General features: G+C 35.9%; 3 protein-coding genes across 11 annotated transcripts in view; 2 read left to right on the top strand and 1 right to left on the bottom strand.

The window, feature by feature from the left end:
- LOC111463334 (two-component response regulator-like APRR7) overlaps nt 1-7,548 on the top strand; it is a 9,777-nt gene extending 2,229 nt beyond the window's left edge. For 6 of the 9 annotated variants that reach the window (XM_023107221.1, XM_023107220.1, XM_023107217.1 and 3 more), the window contains exons 3-9: nt 1,866-2,027; nt 2,138-2,271; nt 2,562-2,726; nt 4,667-4,853; nt 4,937-5,381; nt 5,479-6,274; nt 7,145-7,548. In XM_023107221.1, the coding sequence (XP_022962989.1) occupies nt 1,866-2,027; nt 2,138-2,271; nt 2,562-2,726; nt 4,667-4,853; nt 4,937-5,381; nt 5,479-6,274; nt 7,145-7,252 (1,997 nt within the window). In that variant the 3' untranslated portion in view covers nt 7,253-7,548. Of the gene's footprint in view, nt 1-981; nt 2,028-2,137; nt 2,272-2,561; nt 2,727-4,666; nt 4,854-4,936; nt 5,382-5,478; nt 6,275-7,144 lie in introns of all 9 variants that reach the window. The other 3 variants (XM_023107223.1, XM_023107224.1, XM_023107225.1) reach the window with 3 other exon arrangements.
- A 1,714-nt stretch (nt 7,549-9,262) lies between these two features.
- On the bottom strand, nt 9,263-14,056 carry LOC111463335 (thylakoid membrane protein TERC, chloroplastic). The gene is made up of 15 exons (XM_023107226.1): nt 13,827-14,056; nt 13,666-13,749; nt 13,459-13,520; nt 13,292-13,368; nt 12,520-12,607; nt 12,311-12,391; nt 12,183-12,239; nt 12,019-12,103; nt 11,518-11,567; nt 11,251-11,307; nt 11,062-11,140; nt 10,716-10,774; nt 10,325-10,382; nt 10,120-10,232; nt 9,263-9,592 (listed from the first exon to the last, which is right to left on the bottom strand). Exons 1-14 carry the CDS (start codon nt 13,963-13,965, stop codon nt 10,135-10,137), a joined length of 1,074 nt encoding a protein of 357 aa, XP_022962994.1. The 5' UTR covers nt 13,966-14,056; the 3' UTR covers nt 9,263-9,592; nt 10,120-10,134.
- Nucleotides 14,057-14,723: 667 nt separating this feature from the next.
- Nucleotides 14,724-18,168, top strand: LOC111463338 (protein MODIFIER OF SNC1 11-like). Its single transcript, XM_023107229.1, has 5 exons — nt 14,724-15,146; nt 16,071-16,151; nt 16,269-16,391; nt 16,554-16,614; nt 16,909-18,168. Exons 1-5 carry the CDS (start codon nt 14,839-14,841, stop codon nt 16,912-16,914), a joined length of 579 nt encoding a protein of 192 aa, XP_022962997.1. The 5' UTR covers nt 14,724-14,838; the 3' UTR covers nt 16,915-18,168.
- Nucleotides 18,169-18,538: the final 370 nt, after the last annotated feature.

The following is an 18,538-nucleotide window of genomic DNA, read 5'->3' as shown; positions in this document are numbered from 1 at the left end:
TTTTTTTTTTTTTTTTTTTTTTTTTTTTTTTTTTTTTTTTTTTTTTTTTTTTTTTTTTTTTTTTGTCTTTCTGCAATAGCAGTGCTCTTTAAATCTTCCACTTCTCTACTAGCATCATCAACTCGTGCTTGAAACAGTTTGGCCTCTTCAAGTTTTATCCTAAAAAATAAAAATAGTTTCCAATTTATCAAAAGGAGGTTCCCTATAAGAAACTATCTCCATTACATGCTTTTCATTTTAATCCTATTTGAAACTAGGAAGAGCACAAGTTTATATGATTCATATACCTGCAGGTCAATGGATACAAATCCTTTTAGGAAGTATTAATTTCAGTTGCTTACTAATGATTGAAAAAATAATTGTTTATCACTGAAAGTAATTCCTTTCCCTGATGAATCTGCATTTTTTTTTTTTTGATATAGCTCCTTGTTTAATAGTGCACAATTTGATTCCCTGGCCCCTGCTTCTTAGTTTTTGTACTAGGAAGTTGATGTGACTAATGTCTTGTTTGACGGATATGATTATTGGTTCTTCAGGTTGCCTTTGTTTTCAATGTGTGCGTTGGGGTTAATATATTGGCCCATGCCTTACATAATGTGTGTGTGTGTGAGTGCTGCATTTCTTGATTCACCTTATTTCAGACTTATTTCTTCTTCTAGATGAAGAAAAGTATAACTTTCCATTGTTCATTTTTCTGGTTAGCAAATATGGAAAACATGCAGGAACGAATTTAAGGCATCCTTCAGTTATGAGCTCTTCTGCTACTCTATTGTACCTTGGGAGTAGACAAATAGTTATCTGGAAAACATAGCAGTTTCCCCTTCGTCAGGATTTTTTGAATCTCCTGTATCTTTACAATCGGTTGAGCTTCAAATCTCCTTTCACAAATTTGCTGCCTATGATCTGACTTTCAATTGGGCTTTATGTTTGTTTTTGTTCTCTTCTGGTTTACCATTCTTTCTTCTATGTCGGCATTCCTAGTTATTGCAGCTGCAAATGGACTATACGCATGGAATATGCTAGAAGATCTGACATAATATGTGTGTGTGTAGTACTTCATTTCTCGATTCACCACATTTCAGACTTATTTTTTCTTCTAGATGAAGAAAATTTTAAGACATCCTTCAGTTATGGGCTCCTGTTACTCTATTGTATCTTGTATATTGGGAGTAGACAAATAGTTATCTGGCAAACTTGGCAGTTCCCCGTTGGTCAGGATTTGTTGAATCTCCTATATCTTTACAATCGGTTGAGCTTTAAATCTCCTTTCACAAATTTGCTGCCTATGGTCGGACTTTCAACTGGGTTTTATGTTCTCTTTTGTTCTCTTCTGGTTTACCATCCTTTCTTCTTTGTCAGCATCCTTAGTTATTGCAGCTGCAAATGGACTACACGCATGGAAGATGCTAGGAGATCTGACATAATATGTGTGTAGTGCTGCATTTCTTGCTTCACCACATTTCAGACTTATTTTTCTTCTCGATGAAGAAAACTATAACTTTCCATTGTTCATTTTTCTGGGTAGCAATTATGGAAAACATACTGGAATGAATTTAAGGCATCCTTCAGCTGTGAGCTCTTCTGTTACTCTATTGTATCTTGGAAGTAAACATAGTTATCTGGCAAAGTTTGCAGTTCCCCGTTGGTCAGGATTTGTTGAATCTCCCATATCTTTACATTCGGTTGAGCTTTGAATATCCTTTATTTTGCTGCCTATGGTCTGAATTTCATTTGGGTTTTATGTTCTCTTCTGGTTTACCATCCTTGAATGTCCGTTCACAAATTTGCTGCCTGTGACCTGAATTTCAATTGGTTTTATGTTCTTTTCTTGTTTACCATCCTTTCTTCTTCGTCGGCATTCTTAGTTATTGCAGCTGCAAATGGACTACACGCATGGAAGGTGCTAGAAGATCTGACAAATCACATAGATCTTGTCTTAACAGAGGTGGTCATGCCTTGCTTATCGGGCATCGGTCTTTTATGCAAGATTATGAGCCATAAAACAAGGAAGAATATACCTGTGATTAGTAAGTTTCTTGAAGTGTCTAGTTTATCAATAGTATAGCTTTTAAGCAGGTTTATCTTTCTATGCAAGCTAATCAATTGAATTCTTGATTCTGATGTGATACGTATGCAGTGATGTCTTCTCATGACTCAATGGGTTTAGTCTTTAAATGTTTGTCAAAGGGTGCTGTCGATTTTTTAGTGAAGCCCATTCGGAAGAATGAGCTTAAAAACCTTTGGCAACATGTTTGGAGAAGATGTCATAGTGTGAGTACTTTCACTTTCGTGTGTCCCTTCTCAATTGCATTGCATTGATAAACTGACTTTATGGCTTATTACAGATGGATAAATATTAAGAGTGAAGTACTCTTGATGTCCTCTAAACTACTTATCTATACTGGATGTCACTTTCCTTTATGAGATCTGCCTAAACTTATGCCGGATGCAATATCATAGAATTTTGGTTCGCGTGTATTTTCCATGTGATATGGCTTTTTCGTTGGGGACTTGATATTCCGTATTAATTATGTCATGCTGATTTCTAGTTTTTCTCTTAGTCTAGCGGTAGTGGAAGTGAAAGTGGCACGCAGACCCAAAAATCTGTGAAGTCAAAAAGTGTTCAAAAATCAGATAACAACACCGGGAGCAATGAAGAAGAAGAAGACAATGAGAGCATTGGCTTCAATATTGGAGATGGAAGTGACGATGGCAGTGGCACACAGGTATTATAAGTTTTTGTTAAGAGATTAACAGGATCTAAGATTGTTTTATATGAACATTAGAGAGTCTGAAACATATCTGGTCAAGGATAGTAGATTTCTCTCGAATTACTTTTGGCTTGACAAGCTCTTTTCTGAAATGGTGACATCATGGTAAAATAATTTAATTCACCATAGATGGATTGTCCATTAGATTAGATCGTCCTTTCTTGTTTCCCTTGGATTACTTCTTAGTTACAGTGCTAGTTACTTGTTTGATCGTAAATTATCCTAGAAGTGGAGATTTATTTGTTAACTTGCATTTCCGTGCCATTGTGGATAACTTGCAATGTCCCATGCTCGTTTATTCTAGTTTACTCTTCATTGCCACTTAGTCCATCTTTCCTGTGCATTCAATGAATTGATTGTTGATACCTTAGTTTGCTAGGAATTGTTAGCACTTAATGTCTTTCCGAAATCATGTTTACCCTTGGTTGGGGACACTGAAGATGGGAGCTCTCTTTTTTCTTCTCTCTCTGTGTGTCTTCCACCCTTCCCCCCAATTTATCTTTGTATTCTCTGGGTTTAAGCATGCTGAATTGATCGATGATATCTTATGCAAGGATGTATAGTTTTTTATAGACTAAAAAAATATATATAAAAAAGTATTAGAGTGAACGCGAGATTACTATATGCTATATTTAGTTCAACCCTTGTATAATAGCATGTGTTATAATAAAACGAAGTAGTTGTAGGAATCTTGAGCTTAAGTGTAACGACCTATGCCAAGGATTCAGATATGGATTCGACACCTTATGGCCTCACTATTCCATTACATCTCCTGCGACATGGTCACTTTACCTACTACTCACTTCTTAAAAGTGAAGACTATCTCTACATACCAACCTGAGTCCTTTCAACATGTTTTGTCCTCACTCACATGCATCTTAGGAATTTTTTTTTTATTTTTTATGATTGAGTCATCAAAAAAGGAAGGTGCAACTTGCTGGTAGGCAGTGACTTTTAGTTCTTTTAAACATTTTTTAGCTACTCTATCCTCAGGATGTCTATCCTGCCCCTTCCTTTACCTGTGTATCACATAAAGCAACCTAGTGATTGACCAGGAGCCTTATTCCTACCCTCGGGGAAGAAGTACTTTCTTTTTTCCTCATCTATTATCTTTATTGGGATCAATATTCATCAATATCCTTCTCAGTATATAGTTCAATCCTGAAAATATCATCTGTTTTGACATAATATGATTGGTTTAAAAGTCTGACATGACTGAATTTCAATCTTGGAACTGTTAGGACTGTTGCTTATGAATGATGGTTGCTGTCCGAAATTCTGAAGGTTTCCAAATGAAGAGTAATTTTTTTTTTTTTTTTTTTTTTCCTTTTTTTCCTTTTAAAAAAGAGACACTGAGCTTTGATTGTGGAAAAAGTTGAAAGAATGTAAAAGGAAAAGCCAAAAAAGGCATACAGAAAACGGCCGAAATTAAAGAAGCCAAACAACTGGCTATAGAAAAAGGAGTTCCAATCCACAATAAGAAAACATAATGGGTAACTGCAGGAGTCTTGGTTCTCAAATATAAGCATTAGGCCTGCCAATGATCCAATCCTTTCCCAAGATTTCTCCAAATCCCCAGAAGTGCCAACAGTAACTAGTTTCACTTTCTCTTTCTAGTTCGTTGAAGTGTCACCTTCACTAAGCAAATTGCATATTCTGGTATAAGCTTACTCAACGACTTTCAACTTTAGTGCCCCTTCTCACCTTGATCAGATCAAATGCACTTTTATCCTTTTAGCAGCAATCTTGTGACCGGAGTTTTTTGTCACCATATGAAAGGGCAGATAAGTGGGATACATTTTTTTTTTCCCATTGATAAGACCTTCAAGTTCATCCAGTTGAAAGCTTTTTGTGGGGGGTTGCTAAATTGGTAATGGACTGTTATTTTTCTGCAGAGTTCTTGGACCAAGCAAGCTATAGAGGTTGAAAGCCCTCGACCAGTATCTGCATCAGCATGGGATCAAAAGCGTGAACGTCCTGATAGTACTTGTGCTCAAGTTGTCCACTCAAATGCTGATGCATTTGGTAATAACGTGCCACCTGTTTTGACAGCCGAGTGCCAGGTGCAGAAAAAGCAACTTGGTATGCGTTCGAATATTGGGCTGTGTCTGAGAACTTTATGAACTGTTAACCATACGTGTAATATCTTGTATTTATTTCTTCAGAAACTGTTTCCGTGGGTAGAGTTGAATTAGGCGTGCACATAAATCTAGATTTACAACTTGAACTGTCTGCGGAACATCCAACCAAGCTAGCTAACAGACAACAGAATATTATGCTCGAGATAGGATCCAATGGATTTAATGAGCAGTTCAACAAAGGACAGCTTGACCTCAACTCTGAGAATCCATCCAGCAAACTCAAGTACGAACAAACAAATGTTACTGGTCTTGCTACAAATCTTAAAGATTCTAAGTTGGATGTCACAGTGTTTGAGGCACCAACCAGCAATCCCAAGATAGACATTAAGAATAAAGATGTTACAGATTCAGGAGAATTTCCATCCCTTGAGCTTGGATTAAAAAGGCTTAGAGGAGTTCAAACGACAGGGAAAGCAGACCAAGATGAGCGGAATGTTTTGAGACGCTCAGATTCTTCAGCTTTTTCTAGGTTTGTGAGAAATGGTCCATCCTTCTAAATATTGTTTCAAAATGTTGAGGCAATTGCCTCTTTGACCAATGAAAGTTCACTGTCCATACATTCACAGGTACAATGCTGGCTCAAATTCTAACAAGACTCGAACTGGGAATGCTGGAAGTAACTCTTCTCCTGTTCTTGGCTTAGAAGTTACAAACCAAGAGAACATGCAAGATATTCGATCTCATTCGAGTGGTAATCCTCCCAATCAATGCTCAAATGGAGATAGCAATAATATTGACATGGGGTCCACTACGAATAATGCATTTTCCAAGTCCATAGTCACTAATAACAAGTCAGCAATGGCATCCACAGTCAACTGTTTGAACCCGTTGGCCCAACCTATTAAGAATGACAGTCTATCTGTTCCTCAGCAAGCTGATACTATCAATAACGGTACAATTACAACAATTCAAACTCAGTCTAATTGTGTGCACGGGGAATCTCAAATTCAGCAACTTTGTCACCCGTATGATCACACTCATCTGCTTGCCCAAAATAATCAACAAATGTCATCGGAGCGTAATGATTTTTCATTAAAGAAAATATCAGCTGCGACACATTGTGGGTCATCCAATGTGTTAAATGGCCCTGTAGAAGGTAATGCAGCAAATTATAGTGTGAATGGTAGCGCCTCGGGCAGTAACCATGGAAGCAATGGCCAAAATGGGAGCAGCACTGCAGTAAATGCTGGAGGGCTGAATATGGAAAGTGATAATGGAATAGGCCGGAAAAGTCGAAGTGGGGATGCCAGTGGAAGTGGTAGTGGAAGTGGAAACGAAGTGGACCAAGACAAAGTCTCACAAAGGGAAGCAGCCTTGACAAAGTTTCGCCAGAAACGGAAGGAAAGATGCTTCCATAAAAAGGTAATGCTGCTTACTCCCTCTTTAGTCCAATGGCTGTTATGTCTATTTTATGATCCCTTGTCTTGTTCTTTGCTCGGAAAGATCGTGATTCATATTTCTAGGGGCATTTTTATGTCCAGTGTGAACCCTCCACTTTCATTTTCGACCCCCATGTTAAATTTCAGTCAATATCATATTTCTCCGCCCCACGTTCTTTCAGCTAGTATCATATTTCACTGAGAGAGTAGCTATCAGCATAACAACAAGTACTTTGAGGAGAGTAATCCTATCCTCCCTTACTGTTATTTCGATTTGTGCTGTCTTTACCAGTAGTCTGAAAGTCATTGAGAAGCGCAGACACTGAAATTGCGCCTTGAATGAACACTGCACGGATACAAACACGTGTCTATACTACATGCATTTCTGTACATTTCATCTTGAAGGAAATTACTTTTTTGGGTAATGTTGCATAAAAATTGGAATTCCTTTTTATTTTCTCAGATGAAATAGGAACTATACTTGATGGTTATAACATGATAGTCTGATAAAACATCCTACTCGAGGTTGCTAAACCTCGATCACTTCTTTCAAGCACAATGCATCAGGTGTGGGGCCGCAATATATTCATATTTGCGGCATAGTAAAACAGGGATTTCACTTGGAAAAGAAATTATTTGATGTTAATGGATTTCCCAAGGTTCCAACTTATCAATGGAATTTTATCAATTATAATATGCAGAAGTAGAAGCCTCGCATTGGTCTTTCATTTCATTGTGAAGTAATTGCATATCTATTGTCATGCTTTCCTTCTTCTGTGTCTTGCTGCTGAGATTCTGACTTATTCTTTAGGGATATTAAGATACTTATTTACGAATACTTATTCCTCCGCAGGTCCGATACCAAGGCAGAAAGAAATTGGCAGAACAGAGGCCCCGTGTGAGGGGACAGTTCGTGAGACAAAACACAAGCGAAAACACGAGCAATGTCGGAGATGGCTAAAGCCATAGGCATTGTTTTGGTAAACAAACAAAGATTTGGTTTTCCCTTTAACAAGAAATGTCCATGTGCATTTGGGAAAATAGAAAAATTAGAGTGTACCATTTTAGACAGAAAAATGATGTTTTTACTTAATAATTCTAAATTAGACAGACAAAAGCTGAACTGGACTCTGTTGCCAGTGGCTACTGGACTTCTAATTCAAGAAGGCCTTCTGCCTTTCTGCATCAGAAAACTCTACTTTAGTTTGTGTTTGGACACAATGTGAGTGTATTATTATTCATTGTTACACCTCCTCTCTCCTTTCCTTTCTCTTCTGTACAACTGGAAAACTCTCACATTACTACCATTTGATACATAGCTTTCTTCTTGTGGTTTCATTTTTAATCATAGAGAAACTTCCTTCTTTTAGCGCTGCCATGAAGTCATAGCATCAGAAAGTTCATACGATGACGTATTCTTATTGCAGACATTGATGTCGAGCGAGCCACGTGCAACCAACACAACTAATGGCTGGATGCTTTGTAGCTTCTGCTCATTACAAAGGTATCAATTTCTCCCATCATCTTGCTGCTAATTCTATTCGAGTTGTCTGCGCGTTTCTAACTTTTTGTGTAATTTTTCTTCGGTTCCAACTCTGTTATAACTCGATCTCTTACAATGTTGCAACCTTTCATAAAGTGGATTTGGAGATCTTATGGATTGGTTTGGTATAGTTTGGATTAGAATATTTGATAAACCAAATCAAACCAAACTATTGATAAATGGTTGGGTCCCATTTAGATATGAAGAAAGAACTCAAATCAAAATCAATTTTTATTTGATTCCTCTTTAAATGAGTTCGGTGTAGCTTTCCACATCCTGAGCTCTACGACGCATGTGCACCTCTCATTTTGTTTAATTTATTAGCAACTCCCACGGACTTTTTCCCCCTTATTCTTGTCGGCCGCCGTATATCATTTATTGTACATTTATTGTATGAAATTGTTACCTTCAACATTATAATTAAATTAAATGTATGAAATTGTTGATATTATAAGATGTGTAAATAAAATTGTTGATATTATAAGATGTGTAAATAAAATTGTTGACATAAAAATTTCCAAAATGACTAATATATTACTTTAAAATGATTAAAATCTGAAAACCATGGTATATTATTGACCAAGCCACTGTCGAAAACCGTTGATACAATCATTACAATAATTTATGTAACGTAAAAGATTAAATCATCTAGTTGTGCACAGACATAGGTTGTGTGTGTTGAACAAGCTTGAATTTCGTTCGAGTGATTTTCGGTTGCCGAAGACAAATCTCGTCTAAAGTCTAACGAAACCATAAAGTCGGAGCGAAAAATGAATATGGGGCTCAAGTTCCTCTTAAGTTTGACTCATATCGTAATATCGTAAAAGTGGGGTGAATGAGTTTTTCTTTTCCGATCTTAGACACAAATCAAGGACTAAGAGCTCTTCTTCTTTTCAATTATATTCAATATTATGTTTATTGGAAACATTTTGATAGTTAGAAATAAATTTAGTTCTGTAAAATAAATTATACCACTTTGAGAGTTCAAATTCTTTTAATGGATTATATTGTTAAGACAGAGGAGAATACAACGTTTCTTATATTTGATTCGAAATAGACAATTTTGATTTAAACCCTTTCTCATTCTCGTGTCAGGGAAAAAATGATTATTTAAAAGAAATTATTCAGATTTTGTAGCATGAAAATTTACAACTCAAGATGAATGTGATTAAAAGATTATAACGTTTGTTATCTTGAATTCTCTTCTCACTATTTTAAATGTGTGCTAAACAAAATCAATCATCGATCGTATAGTTCTTCGTAAAATTAATTTAAATCATATTGTCATTCTAAAATTAATAAAAGTTCAAACCCAATAAAATTACAAAAACAAAATTGCCAATAATAACATTCTTAAATAGTTAAGTATGCTTGGATCAGTTAGTAACTGGAAAATCAGTAAAGATGAAGGAAGTAATTAATTTCATGTGGAGGAAGATACCATCACATTTTTTGCATAAAAATCTGTACTTTGTCCAAAAGCTCAGATCTACTGCTACAGAAAGGTTTTGAACTTCGTTTGAGAGAGAGAGAGAGAGATTTGGAATTATTTGCAAATAACAGAGGAAGTTCATCTCTCAGCACAACAATCAAGACTGGTAAACAAAAAAAAAAAAAAAAAAAAAAAAAAAAAAAAAAAAAGGTTCTTCTAACCTCCAGTTTTTGTAGACAGCATAAGCAGAATGCGCATCTTTTTTCTTTTCCTGCGTACATCCAAGGCTCCAGCACGTTCTTGTGCGACAATTTTGACACTAAATTCTAGCAACCATGGAAATTACAATAAAAATGTAAGAACATTCTAACGTTATACCATAAAATAGTATTTGATTTTTTGAATTTATTTTAGAGGAAACAGGGATATATTAACCACACATGAGAATATGAAGCAAACTATAAGTACCAAAAAAAAAAAAAAAAAAAACTTGTGCCTAAGGGTCTATCGAGATGAAGTAACTTGTACAAAGTTACAAAAATCACTAAAAGTAAAGTACAAGCGGATGCACACGGGACATATGCTCTAAATTCTAGTTTTTTTTTTGTTGTTCCCACTTTTTGATAATTGGAGCATCGTTCACTCTCTACATTTCTACTTTTTGTATTATGCTCATGGTCTATTCACTAGCTATATTGAATAAGAGTTTTGAGTTATGAAGTTTTCGACTTACAAGCTTGAAACTAGGGATTTAAGTTAATTAGTTTTCAGCTTAGGAGCTTGAATTTAGGGTTGTTTTTTTGAAAAAACAAAAATGAAGAAGCAAAAACTAGATTCAATTGAAGTAAAATACCTGTATTTTTTGTTATCATGATCCATCAGACTTCTTCAGTACACTCAACAGGACCCCAGTGCTCAGACTTAATGCAACAAAACCAAGAGATGCCTCAGTTGGGACGTGGAATCCTGCAGGAAAACAGATCAATGAGTCCTAGAATTTTGAAATGCATATCCAAGTCGAATCAGATTTGAAATATTGAGCTGATGGAAGTGCTCACCAAAGAAATCCAGGATCATCTTACTTCCAACAAATGCCAAAACAACGCCAATAGATGGCTGGAAGGAGACAGAAAATAATGAGAGAATTTCCTTCAGTGGGACGTTCTAGTAAAACCGAGTGATTAATAAGACATCGGTTACATGGAAATGCCAAAACTGCTTTCAAAATCACAGGAAGGGCCATAGTATTTGTCCACAAATATATGACCATCAGCTTGTTTCAAACGATTTTAAAATTTTTTGCATTTTAATCAAATCATCTGAAATCCTACTCTATATCAATGGTACGCTCGTTACGACTTTCACAAAAGACATTTAAACTTGAGGTGTGCCAACTCCACCATTTTAAACTTGACTCTCTCCTGATTTTGTACAAGACTAAGATTTTACCTGTAGGTACTCCAATTCCGACATACCATCAGATACAAGCACAAATAGGGATCTCAAACCTACAGTATATCAAAATGGTGGTCACTATGCATCTTAAGAAACTTCAATTCCAAAAGACATACGAACCAAAGTTACTTTAAACTTGATAAAGGAAATAAATGAACAAAATTGTGTTCTTTGATTTAATAATAGCAATGAAAACTCTTTATCCCATTACCATCTACTGCTCATATCTCGAGATGTAAAGAGTAAGAAAACATCAACGTCAATTACATCATCTCCATCCCCCCGCCAAAAAAACAATACACACAGAGAGGTTAGTACAAAGGAAGGACAACAGAATTACCTAGAATGGCAAAAAGATTAGACGTAAACACTATGAAAGGGTCCCTTGTAACACCAAAAACTGCTGGTATTGAGTCCACCTAGCACCAAGTTCAAGAAAAAGGAACGTTAACTGAGCATTTCCGTAAACTAAAAATGTAAAGTCAAAAGATATCCTAATACATGTATAGCATGAATATGAAAAACATACTGCAAATGCTATATCACTGAGCTCAATTACTGCCACGGTGAGAAGTAAAGGTGTTGCCTGTCCAAAATGTTCGAGACCTGTTAGAAATCATGTGAAAAATAAGTTTATATAATAGATTTATAAGCTTTTAATAGAATGATGTGACATGCTTTTCAATAAGAAAAAATTTAAGCACTCTTATCTTACACTACGAGAAAGCATAATCAATAATATTCCGAAAAGCAACAATATAGTTTCACATGCTTGATCTAGTCCATCATGACTTACTTTCTTAACACCCTCCTGAAGTGTAAAAAAGTGATTCCCATCATAGTTAGCTGCAACAATTAAACAGGGGAAGTAAGATCTAACCATTAGCATAAAACGAGGCAAAACCCATTTGACTGTAAGCTAACCAAACAGACCAGAAAAAGTAACACTTTCACACATCGTTCTCTTGTATAATTAACAATAGGTGAAAAAAAAGCTTGATTGGAAAAATATCCATTCTATTGCAAGAAATTTTTATTTTCCTCCTTTATTTCTAGATAACTCCTCATAATAGCTTCTTCATATGTTGCCAAGCAAAATATAAACAGTATTTTAAGGAAAACCAATCATCATATTGATGGGGTTCGCACTTTTTCTTGCACCATACATACACAAAAGGTGCAAAGGAGTCTAGTCTCTACTTCCTCTTAATATATAAGTGAGCTAAAAAAATAGGACAAATGACCACGAGTCCACATTCCAGCAGAAGAAATAAACACGAATATAATTGCAGAATACCTGCCACAGGGATTAATTTTTGGCACGTCTTTACTACAAAGTTGTCTGATAGATCACTGTCATCCTCTTCATCACTGGCAAATAACTGCAGAAAGTCATGCATTTACGGTAAGAGATCCTAATAACTAAACGTGGGGGACAAGATGAAAAACTTAAAAATCAACCTGAAAAGATGAGAATAGTAGTATAGCAGCCAGAAGCAGGTTTACTCCTTCAAATCTCTGAAACAGTAGATATAGTCTCAGGTAGACCATATAAGCAAAGTGGAATATAATATTGAAAAGAAAGTTACCTGCAAAGTGGCTGTTCCGAGAAGTATGATTGTTAGACGAAAGACAATTGCACCAGCAATACCATATGTAAGCACCCGATTCTATATTTCCAAACCAACAGATCATCAAGATGCATAGTCATCAAATTATACCGTAAAGCAAAATCATATTAATAGTTTGCAAGCGAAGGAGCAACTTAATTATCGACAGCTTTGCAGAAAGTTAGCACCTGATACTCGATTGGCACTTTGAAGTACTTGAAAATCAAAACAAAAACAAAAAGATTGTCAACTGACAAACTTTGCTCCAGAAGATACCTGAAAATTGTCATAAAATAAGACATTAATAGAGCAAAAAGAAGGATAATAAAGTGAAGCATTCTAGTTCACGCAATCATGAGTTAAGGCATCATCCAAATCTCCACATCTAAGAATAAACACTGAAACTAAAATATGGTTCTCGAGGAAGAGTACACGCGCTACGGCTTACGCAGCATGCGTGATTCTTTGTGTTCGTTTGAGAAAAAGTAGAAAAGAACAGAGTGGAGTTCATTCCTCAAGGTGCATAAAAGTAAATTCTTCAAACGAGGCAGCTAAAGTCACATCTATGATCTGACGATAAACAAAGTTAAGATCAAAGCTCGTATCTTAGTATCAAGTGTATAAACATATACGTGCCCTCTTGTCCTAATTAAGCTGCACAGTCCTTCTACACTTCCATGTAACGAACAGTTCAAACTTTTTATCTTTCATGAATCCAAGTACCAATGTAACCAGAACTTACGGGACCTAGCAGTGCAAATTGCATTCTGTATAATGTTCTCCCGTATACAGCCATTTTTTTTAATTTCCCATTACCAATGAAGTTATAATTCGCATTCGATTCAATCCAATTCCATTTGTCGTCGTATCAACAATTCGCTAAAAGAGGGCAGACAACTTGAGGAATTGTGTCTTTGTCTTTAATGGTGAGACAACTTTAGAATGCAGTACGCAACATACCCAGCGAAAAATTCAGATGCCTTGCCCGCTCCATCTTTCAAGCCCACCCCGACGCCAAATGCCAGTGCACTAGCAACCTATAACAGAAAATGAAAAATAGCTCATAAATCAAATGACAGCCAAACCATTCGATTTCATCCACAAATTAAAGATCAACGAATGCTTACACATAAAGCAACATTCCTAATTGAAGAAACTTTACTTTCGGTCCCCTCGGCCTTATCGGCTTCTGCAAATTTGTCTCACTGTTATCGTATGATGAACGAGCAACCACAAATGAAAAACGTCTCTCTCTTATCCACGTCTACTTAAAACAATCATGCACAAATTTCTCCATTAACCTAATCAAAAAACTAGATGAAACTCTCACTGACCTGCAGTAGATGGATCACCTTCCCTCTCGATTCGACTGCCGCGTCGAATCAGAGAGCGCGAACCACGACGGCAATTAATGATAACTACAAATACGAATTCACACACACTCGATGAGATTAACGCCGATCTTCAGTATAGAGAGAGTAGGGAAGAGCGCAACCTGGGGAGAATTGAGGAACGCGATTATGGACAATCTCAACCGATGTCCGAGGATGAAAATGAAGCTGCGATGAAAGCCTGAGCCATGGAGAATCGATCTTGGAAGAAATTTGAAGACCATGGTGGATGATTGAAGCCATTTCCACCGCTTCGAACACCAGAGACTGAGGCTTAACGAATCTTATCCATTGTTTTTCGGAGCTTCATTCCATGACGCTGAGTTAGAGAAACAGGTCTACCAAATCGACATATCGAATGGCTTTCGTCTATCTTGTCGACACGTCGTTCAAAGTCTTCGAATTTTCTCTCTTAAAAACATTTTTAAATAAATATTTCGGATAAAAATTAATTTATACCCACAAAATTTTAAAATGGTATAATTAAAATTTAAATAACCAATTTTAAATTAAATATATTCTTTTATTAAATTATTAATCTCAAAGCTTTCCAATTTTATCTATTTCATCCCTAAATTTTCAATTTCGTTAATTTTTAATTTTATGTTTAATAAATTTTAAAATTTTTAATTTTAGATTTGATTTATTTGATTTTTTTCACGAATTTTATTAATATAAAATTAAAAAATTAATATCTAAAAAATTAGTTAATTAAAAGAAAATTCTCATTTTTTTATTTTCAATATACCTTTAAAGATGAATTATTTTTATTATTGCCAACAAATTTTAATTTTTAATTACTAAATTTTAATTTTAATTTAATTAAAAGAAAAAAACAATTTACAACATTTTTATTTACGGAGAAAAGTCGGTAGATCGCATGACGGGCTAAAATTGGAAAATCACTTCCGATGGTCCAATGAAAACCTACCACGTGGCATTAAGAAAAGGAAAATTTCCCCTGTTTTCATTCTGATGCGAATTTATATCTGACCAGACTGAAACAGAGATAGAAATCTACTCGGCGCTCTCTTTTACGCGGCAAATCGCCTCTGTAGCGTTCGTGGTTTGCAAGCAGTCTCCGATTAGGTTTCCGGCCTCGAATCTGTGCCTTCAATGACGACGGTAGCATCTGCAGGACTCAGTGACATCAGTAATAGCAAGAATCCGGTTGGAGAAAACCCTAATCAAGCCCTAGACCCTGCGATTTCTTCCTCCGCCCAGCCTCCTGTCTCTATTCCTCCGTCGTCAACTGATGGCGGAGTTTCGAAGGAAAGGGATGAACCCAAGGGCTCCGATAAGGTTTTGGTTGAAGGGGATGGTGCATCGGTTTCTGATATCCAGAGGAAGATGCGCCGCGCCGAGCGTTTTGGGATTTCAGTGCAATTGTCTGAAGAAGAAAAGCGTAACACTCGAGCGGAACGGTAACGCCTTTTCCTTTGTAGTTTCTGCTCTACGATGCATGCATGTCTTGCATCCTTGTGCTGATGCAAATTTAAATCCACTTGGAGATTATGCCTTTCTTTATACTTCTTTTCCTGTGATTGTTTTGCATCTATTTGTTTTCTCTCTTTTTACGGACAAGTGTAATGATAAGTCACTGGTATTAATATTACGTTAATATGTCATGAACTTCCTGAGTAGGGATTTTGACAAACTCAAAATTTTATGTATCTCCCGTCATAAGCTTGACCTATGGTTTGCGTATGCAGTTACGAGGTCATTGGGTACTTGTAGATTAAGATTTTCTGGAGCATATCAACACTGTATCATTATCTAGTCAGATGCATAGGTTTTATTGCACAATCTTACTGTTCATATTCTGGTAATGGGTTGAAATTTTACTCGGAATGGTGTAATTTTAACTCCAAAATGATTGGACTGGCTTATTGATATATGTCAAATATCATTCACTGTTATATCTACATGAGAGAAAAAAAAGGAAAGTGGTAGCCCTTTCCTTCTCTCCTATCCATTCTCAAGGGAAGCTTGGAATAGTTTGTTATGCCCTTTCCATCTATCTCGGTACTTCCCTACTTGTGCCTCTCAGTGCACGAAGCAGCAACGCTCTGGCACTTCTTTAAATGTGAGAGCCTTTTGGTCTTGTCTTTTCCAGGGTGTTCTGTAGTAAGTTTGGTTGTGCTAAAATCTTCTTAGATAAGTTGAAATATTGGGATGTTATGTGGGACTTAATTCATTATTGGTGCTTATATTGGTGTTCTCTTTCTTCTTGTTTCTATTATTAAAATATTCACCTTTATCTTTAATTTTCCAAGTTCTGTTAAGAGCCATGTATTTTTTCTTTTTCTGTAAAACATCTATCATTTGACTGTTGAGGACAATTTCAGGTTTGGTATGGGTACCACAAAAAATGGGTTGGGAGCATCAAATAAATCAGAGGAGGTGAAGAGAAAAGCTAGAGCTCAGAGGTCTGTACTATGTCTTATGGATTGAAGTTCCCCCTGTCGAATAAAGAAATTGTGTTTATTGACTTTTGCTCATTCATCTTACCTTTCAATCTTTTTCTAATCTTTTTGGTTTTTTAGGTTTGGGCTTTCTGCATCAGTGACTACTGAGGATGAGGCAAAGAAGAAAGCACGCCTTGCGAGGTTTTCATCGTCAAAGCCAGACACCCAGGAGGAGGAAAAGAGGAAAGCAAGGGCACTTAGGTACTGGGCTCGAAATTTTGCTTCCCTGGTTTGGTTGTAGTTAAATGAAATGCTTCCAGTTCTGTCATCTATGGTTTGTGAAGATTGTGCTTGGAGTATATAAACCTTAGAAATAATGCATCTAACATATTGTTTGTTTTTCTCTTTATTTATGGGGTGCAGGTTTTCTAATCCAACATCGAACTCTCTCACACAAGTGGATGGGAAAGGGAACGTTGAGACGGTATTGTTACCCTTTTTAAGTTTATTTTTCTACCTAGTAGGAATTAGGGAATTGTAGTATATACTTGTCTCCAATGCTCTTACTCCCATTAGGCAAGGTTGGAGGTGGTGCCTGAAAAGAACATTCCCTTTTGATGGAAAGATATCTTTTGTTTGTAAAATTTTTTTGGTGGTTCATGTTTTTTAAGAATCTGATTGGCATTCAGGCTGTAGAAACTGCATCTTAACCCAATGTATAATGTTTCTCGTTTAACCTGTGTTATCTAATCTGATGCTTGATTTCTTTCTATGGCAGGTCTAGTATCCTGGTTAGGGTTCCTTCCCTGTAATGGCTTCCATACCCATGTGCATTCCTTTATATGATTATGTAGTGCGAAAGTCTTCCATTCTACGGGCAGATTCAATACTGCAAGGTGCTGTACTAGGTATTGCTGGGAGAAGAGGTTCCCTTGGTTCAGTTGTGTCAGGATGTTAATTATCTGGTTAGGTGTTATAGTAATAGCAAATACCTCCACAGTTCAAGCCTATCTTACAGTTTACTAAGAATATCAGAAATTTCTGAAGTTTTTAACCCCCAACGTTTTGATTATCATCTTCAGTTTATCTTCTCTGTGACATGACAAGTTGGATGTTCATGATATCATTTGAACGGCAGTGCTAAGTTTCTGTGTGAATTGGTAACATCATAGACTGACTGGTTAAAATTTACTAATTCTGTCAAATTGGCCTTAGTATTAGAGAAGTTAACGCATCTTGAATTTCTTTGAGTCAATATCATCAGGTTTTTAGTTTTCTAACTAGAATTTAGTTTTTATTTTTTAGCTTCTTGTTCCTTTTTATGGTAGGATTTTCTTTTTACTGATTGTAATAATGTAGGATTAATGGATTACTCTCAATCTATGGAAAAGCTTGCATGTATACCGTCTACCTTTTCGTTTCCATAGAGAGATCAAGAGTCTGAGCACAGCTAGCTATTATCCAATCATTTACAATTGAGGTTTAACCACTTTGTAAGATAGCAGCACATCTCATCTCATGGCATCACTTATAACTTGCACATCATGGAAATGACTACTCATTTTTTTAACACCTACTTTTTCTATGACCTGCCGGAATGCTTTGATTAGGATGATCATGTGTTGAATGTTATTTAGAACTGCCGTTCAAAACGTGATCATGAGCTAATAATAGCTCCAACTTTTGTGAGGATAAACTGAAGATGAGATAAATCTTTGGAGGGGAAGAAAGTATCAAATCTGTTGGTAAGTGGATTGAATTCTGTCTTCTGACTTGGGGAGTTTCTGATATTCTTGTTTGGTAAAATAGGATAGGTGAAGTCTTGGAGGTATTTGTTGGCTCTCTTAGTGTCTGCATTTATTGAGGTCTGTAGCTGAGAATGGATTGTACTCCACAAATAGGTTCCCCGTTAAAAGTGTTTGTTGTTTCTTTCTTCTTTTACTTTCTCTTAGCAAGTAAGTGTATTTAGTTTGTTTTATATTTTTGGTTGGATGTAATGGGTATGGTATGGAAGGACCGGAAACGATATTTCGATCTATATTTCTTGTGTTGTACATGTTTTTTCCTCCATGCTTGTCGTACGTACCGGTGTATTATTAAACGTCTTGTACCATTCTGTGATTACTAGATGGAAGCAAGAACCTTAAAGATATTCTTATTTACTGCATATTTAGTAATCTTTTGTTGTGCTTATGTTCTTGGGAAGGCTGCTCCAGCTTTTTGCTGAAGAGAACATCAATCTGGTACGTTATTTTCTTGCTTGATTCTTACTAAGATAGGTTAAAAATGAAAGTATTGTTAGAAGTTAGAAATCAAAAACAAATAAATTTATCAGTAATTTGTAAAACTGTTACTGTTTTTTTTTTTTTTTTTTTTTTTTTTTTTTTTTTTTTTTTTTTTTTTTTTTT

The sequence above is a fragment of the Cucurbita moschata genome, unplaced genomic scaffold (assembly GCF_002738365.1).
Source record: "Cucurbita moschata cultivar Rifu unplaced genomic scaffold, Cmos_1.0 Cmo_Scf00028, whole genome shotgun sequence".
NCBI lineage: Eukaryota > Viridiplantae > Streptophyta > Magnoliopsida > Cucurbitales > Cucurbitaceae > Cucurbita > Cucurbita moschata.
This window is presented reverse-complemented; position numbering and strand designations above follow the sequence as displayed.

Excerpts from the sequence above, each read along its gene's own strand:
- LOC111463335 (XM_023107226.1), bottom strand. The coding sequence starts at position 13,965 with ATGGCTTCAATCATCCACCATGGTCTTCAAATTTCTTCCAAGATCGAT. Across the intron at positions 11,568-12,018 it reads AAAATTAATCCCTGTGGCAG|CTAACTATGATGGGAATCAC; the intron begins GTATTCTGCAAT and ends TAATTGTTGCAG. Across the intron at positions 10,233-10,324 it reads GATGATCCTGGATTTCTTTG|GATTCCACGTCCCAACTGAG; the intron begins GTGAGCACTTCC and ends GTTTTCCTGCAG.
- LOC111463338 (XM_023107229.1), top strand. The coding sequence starts at position 14,839 with ATGACGACGGTAGCATCTGCAGGACTCAGTGACATCAGTAATAGCAAG. Across the intron at positions 15,147-16,070 it reads CGTAACACTCGAGCGGAACG|GTTTGGTATGGGTACCACAA; the intron begins GTAACGCCTTTT and ends GGACAATTTCAG. Across the intron at positions 16,152-16,268 it reads AGAAAAGCTAGAGCTCAGAG|GTTTGGGCTTTCTGCATCAG; the intron begins GTCTGTACTATG and ends TTGGTTTTTTAG.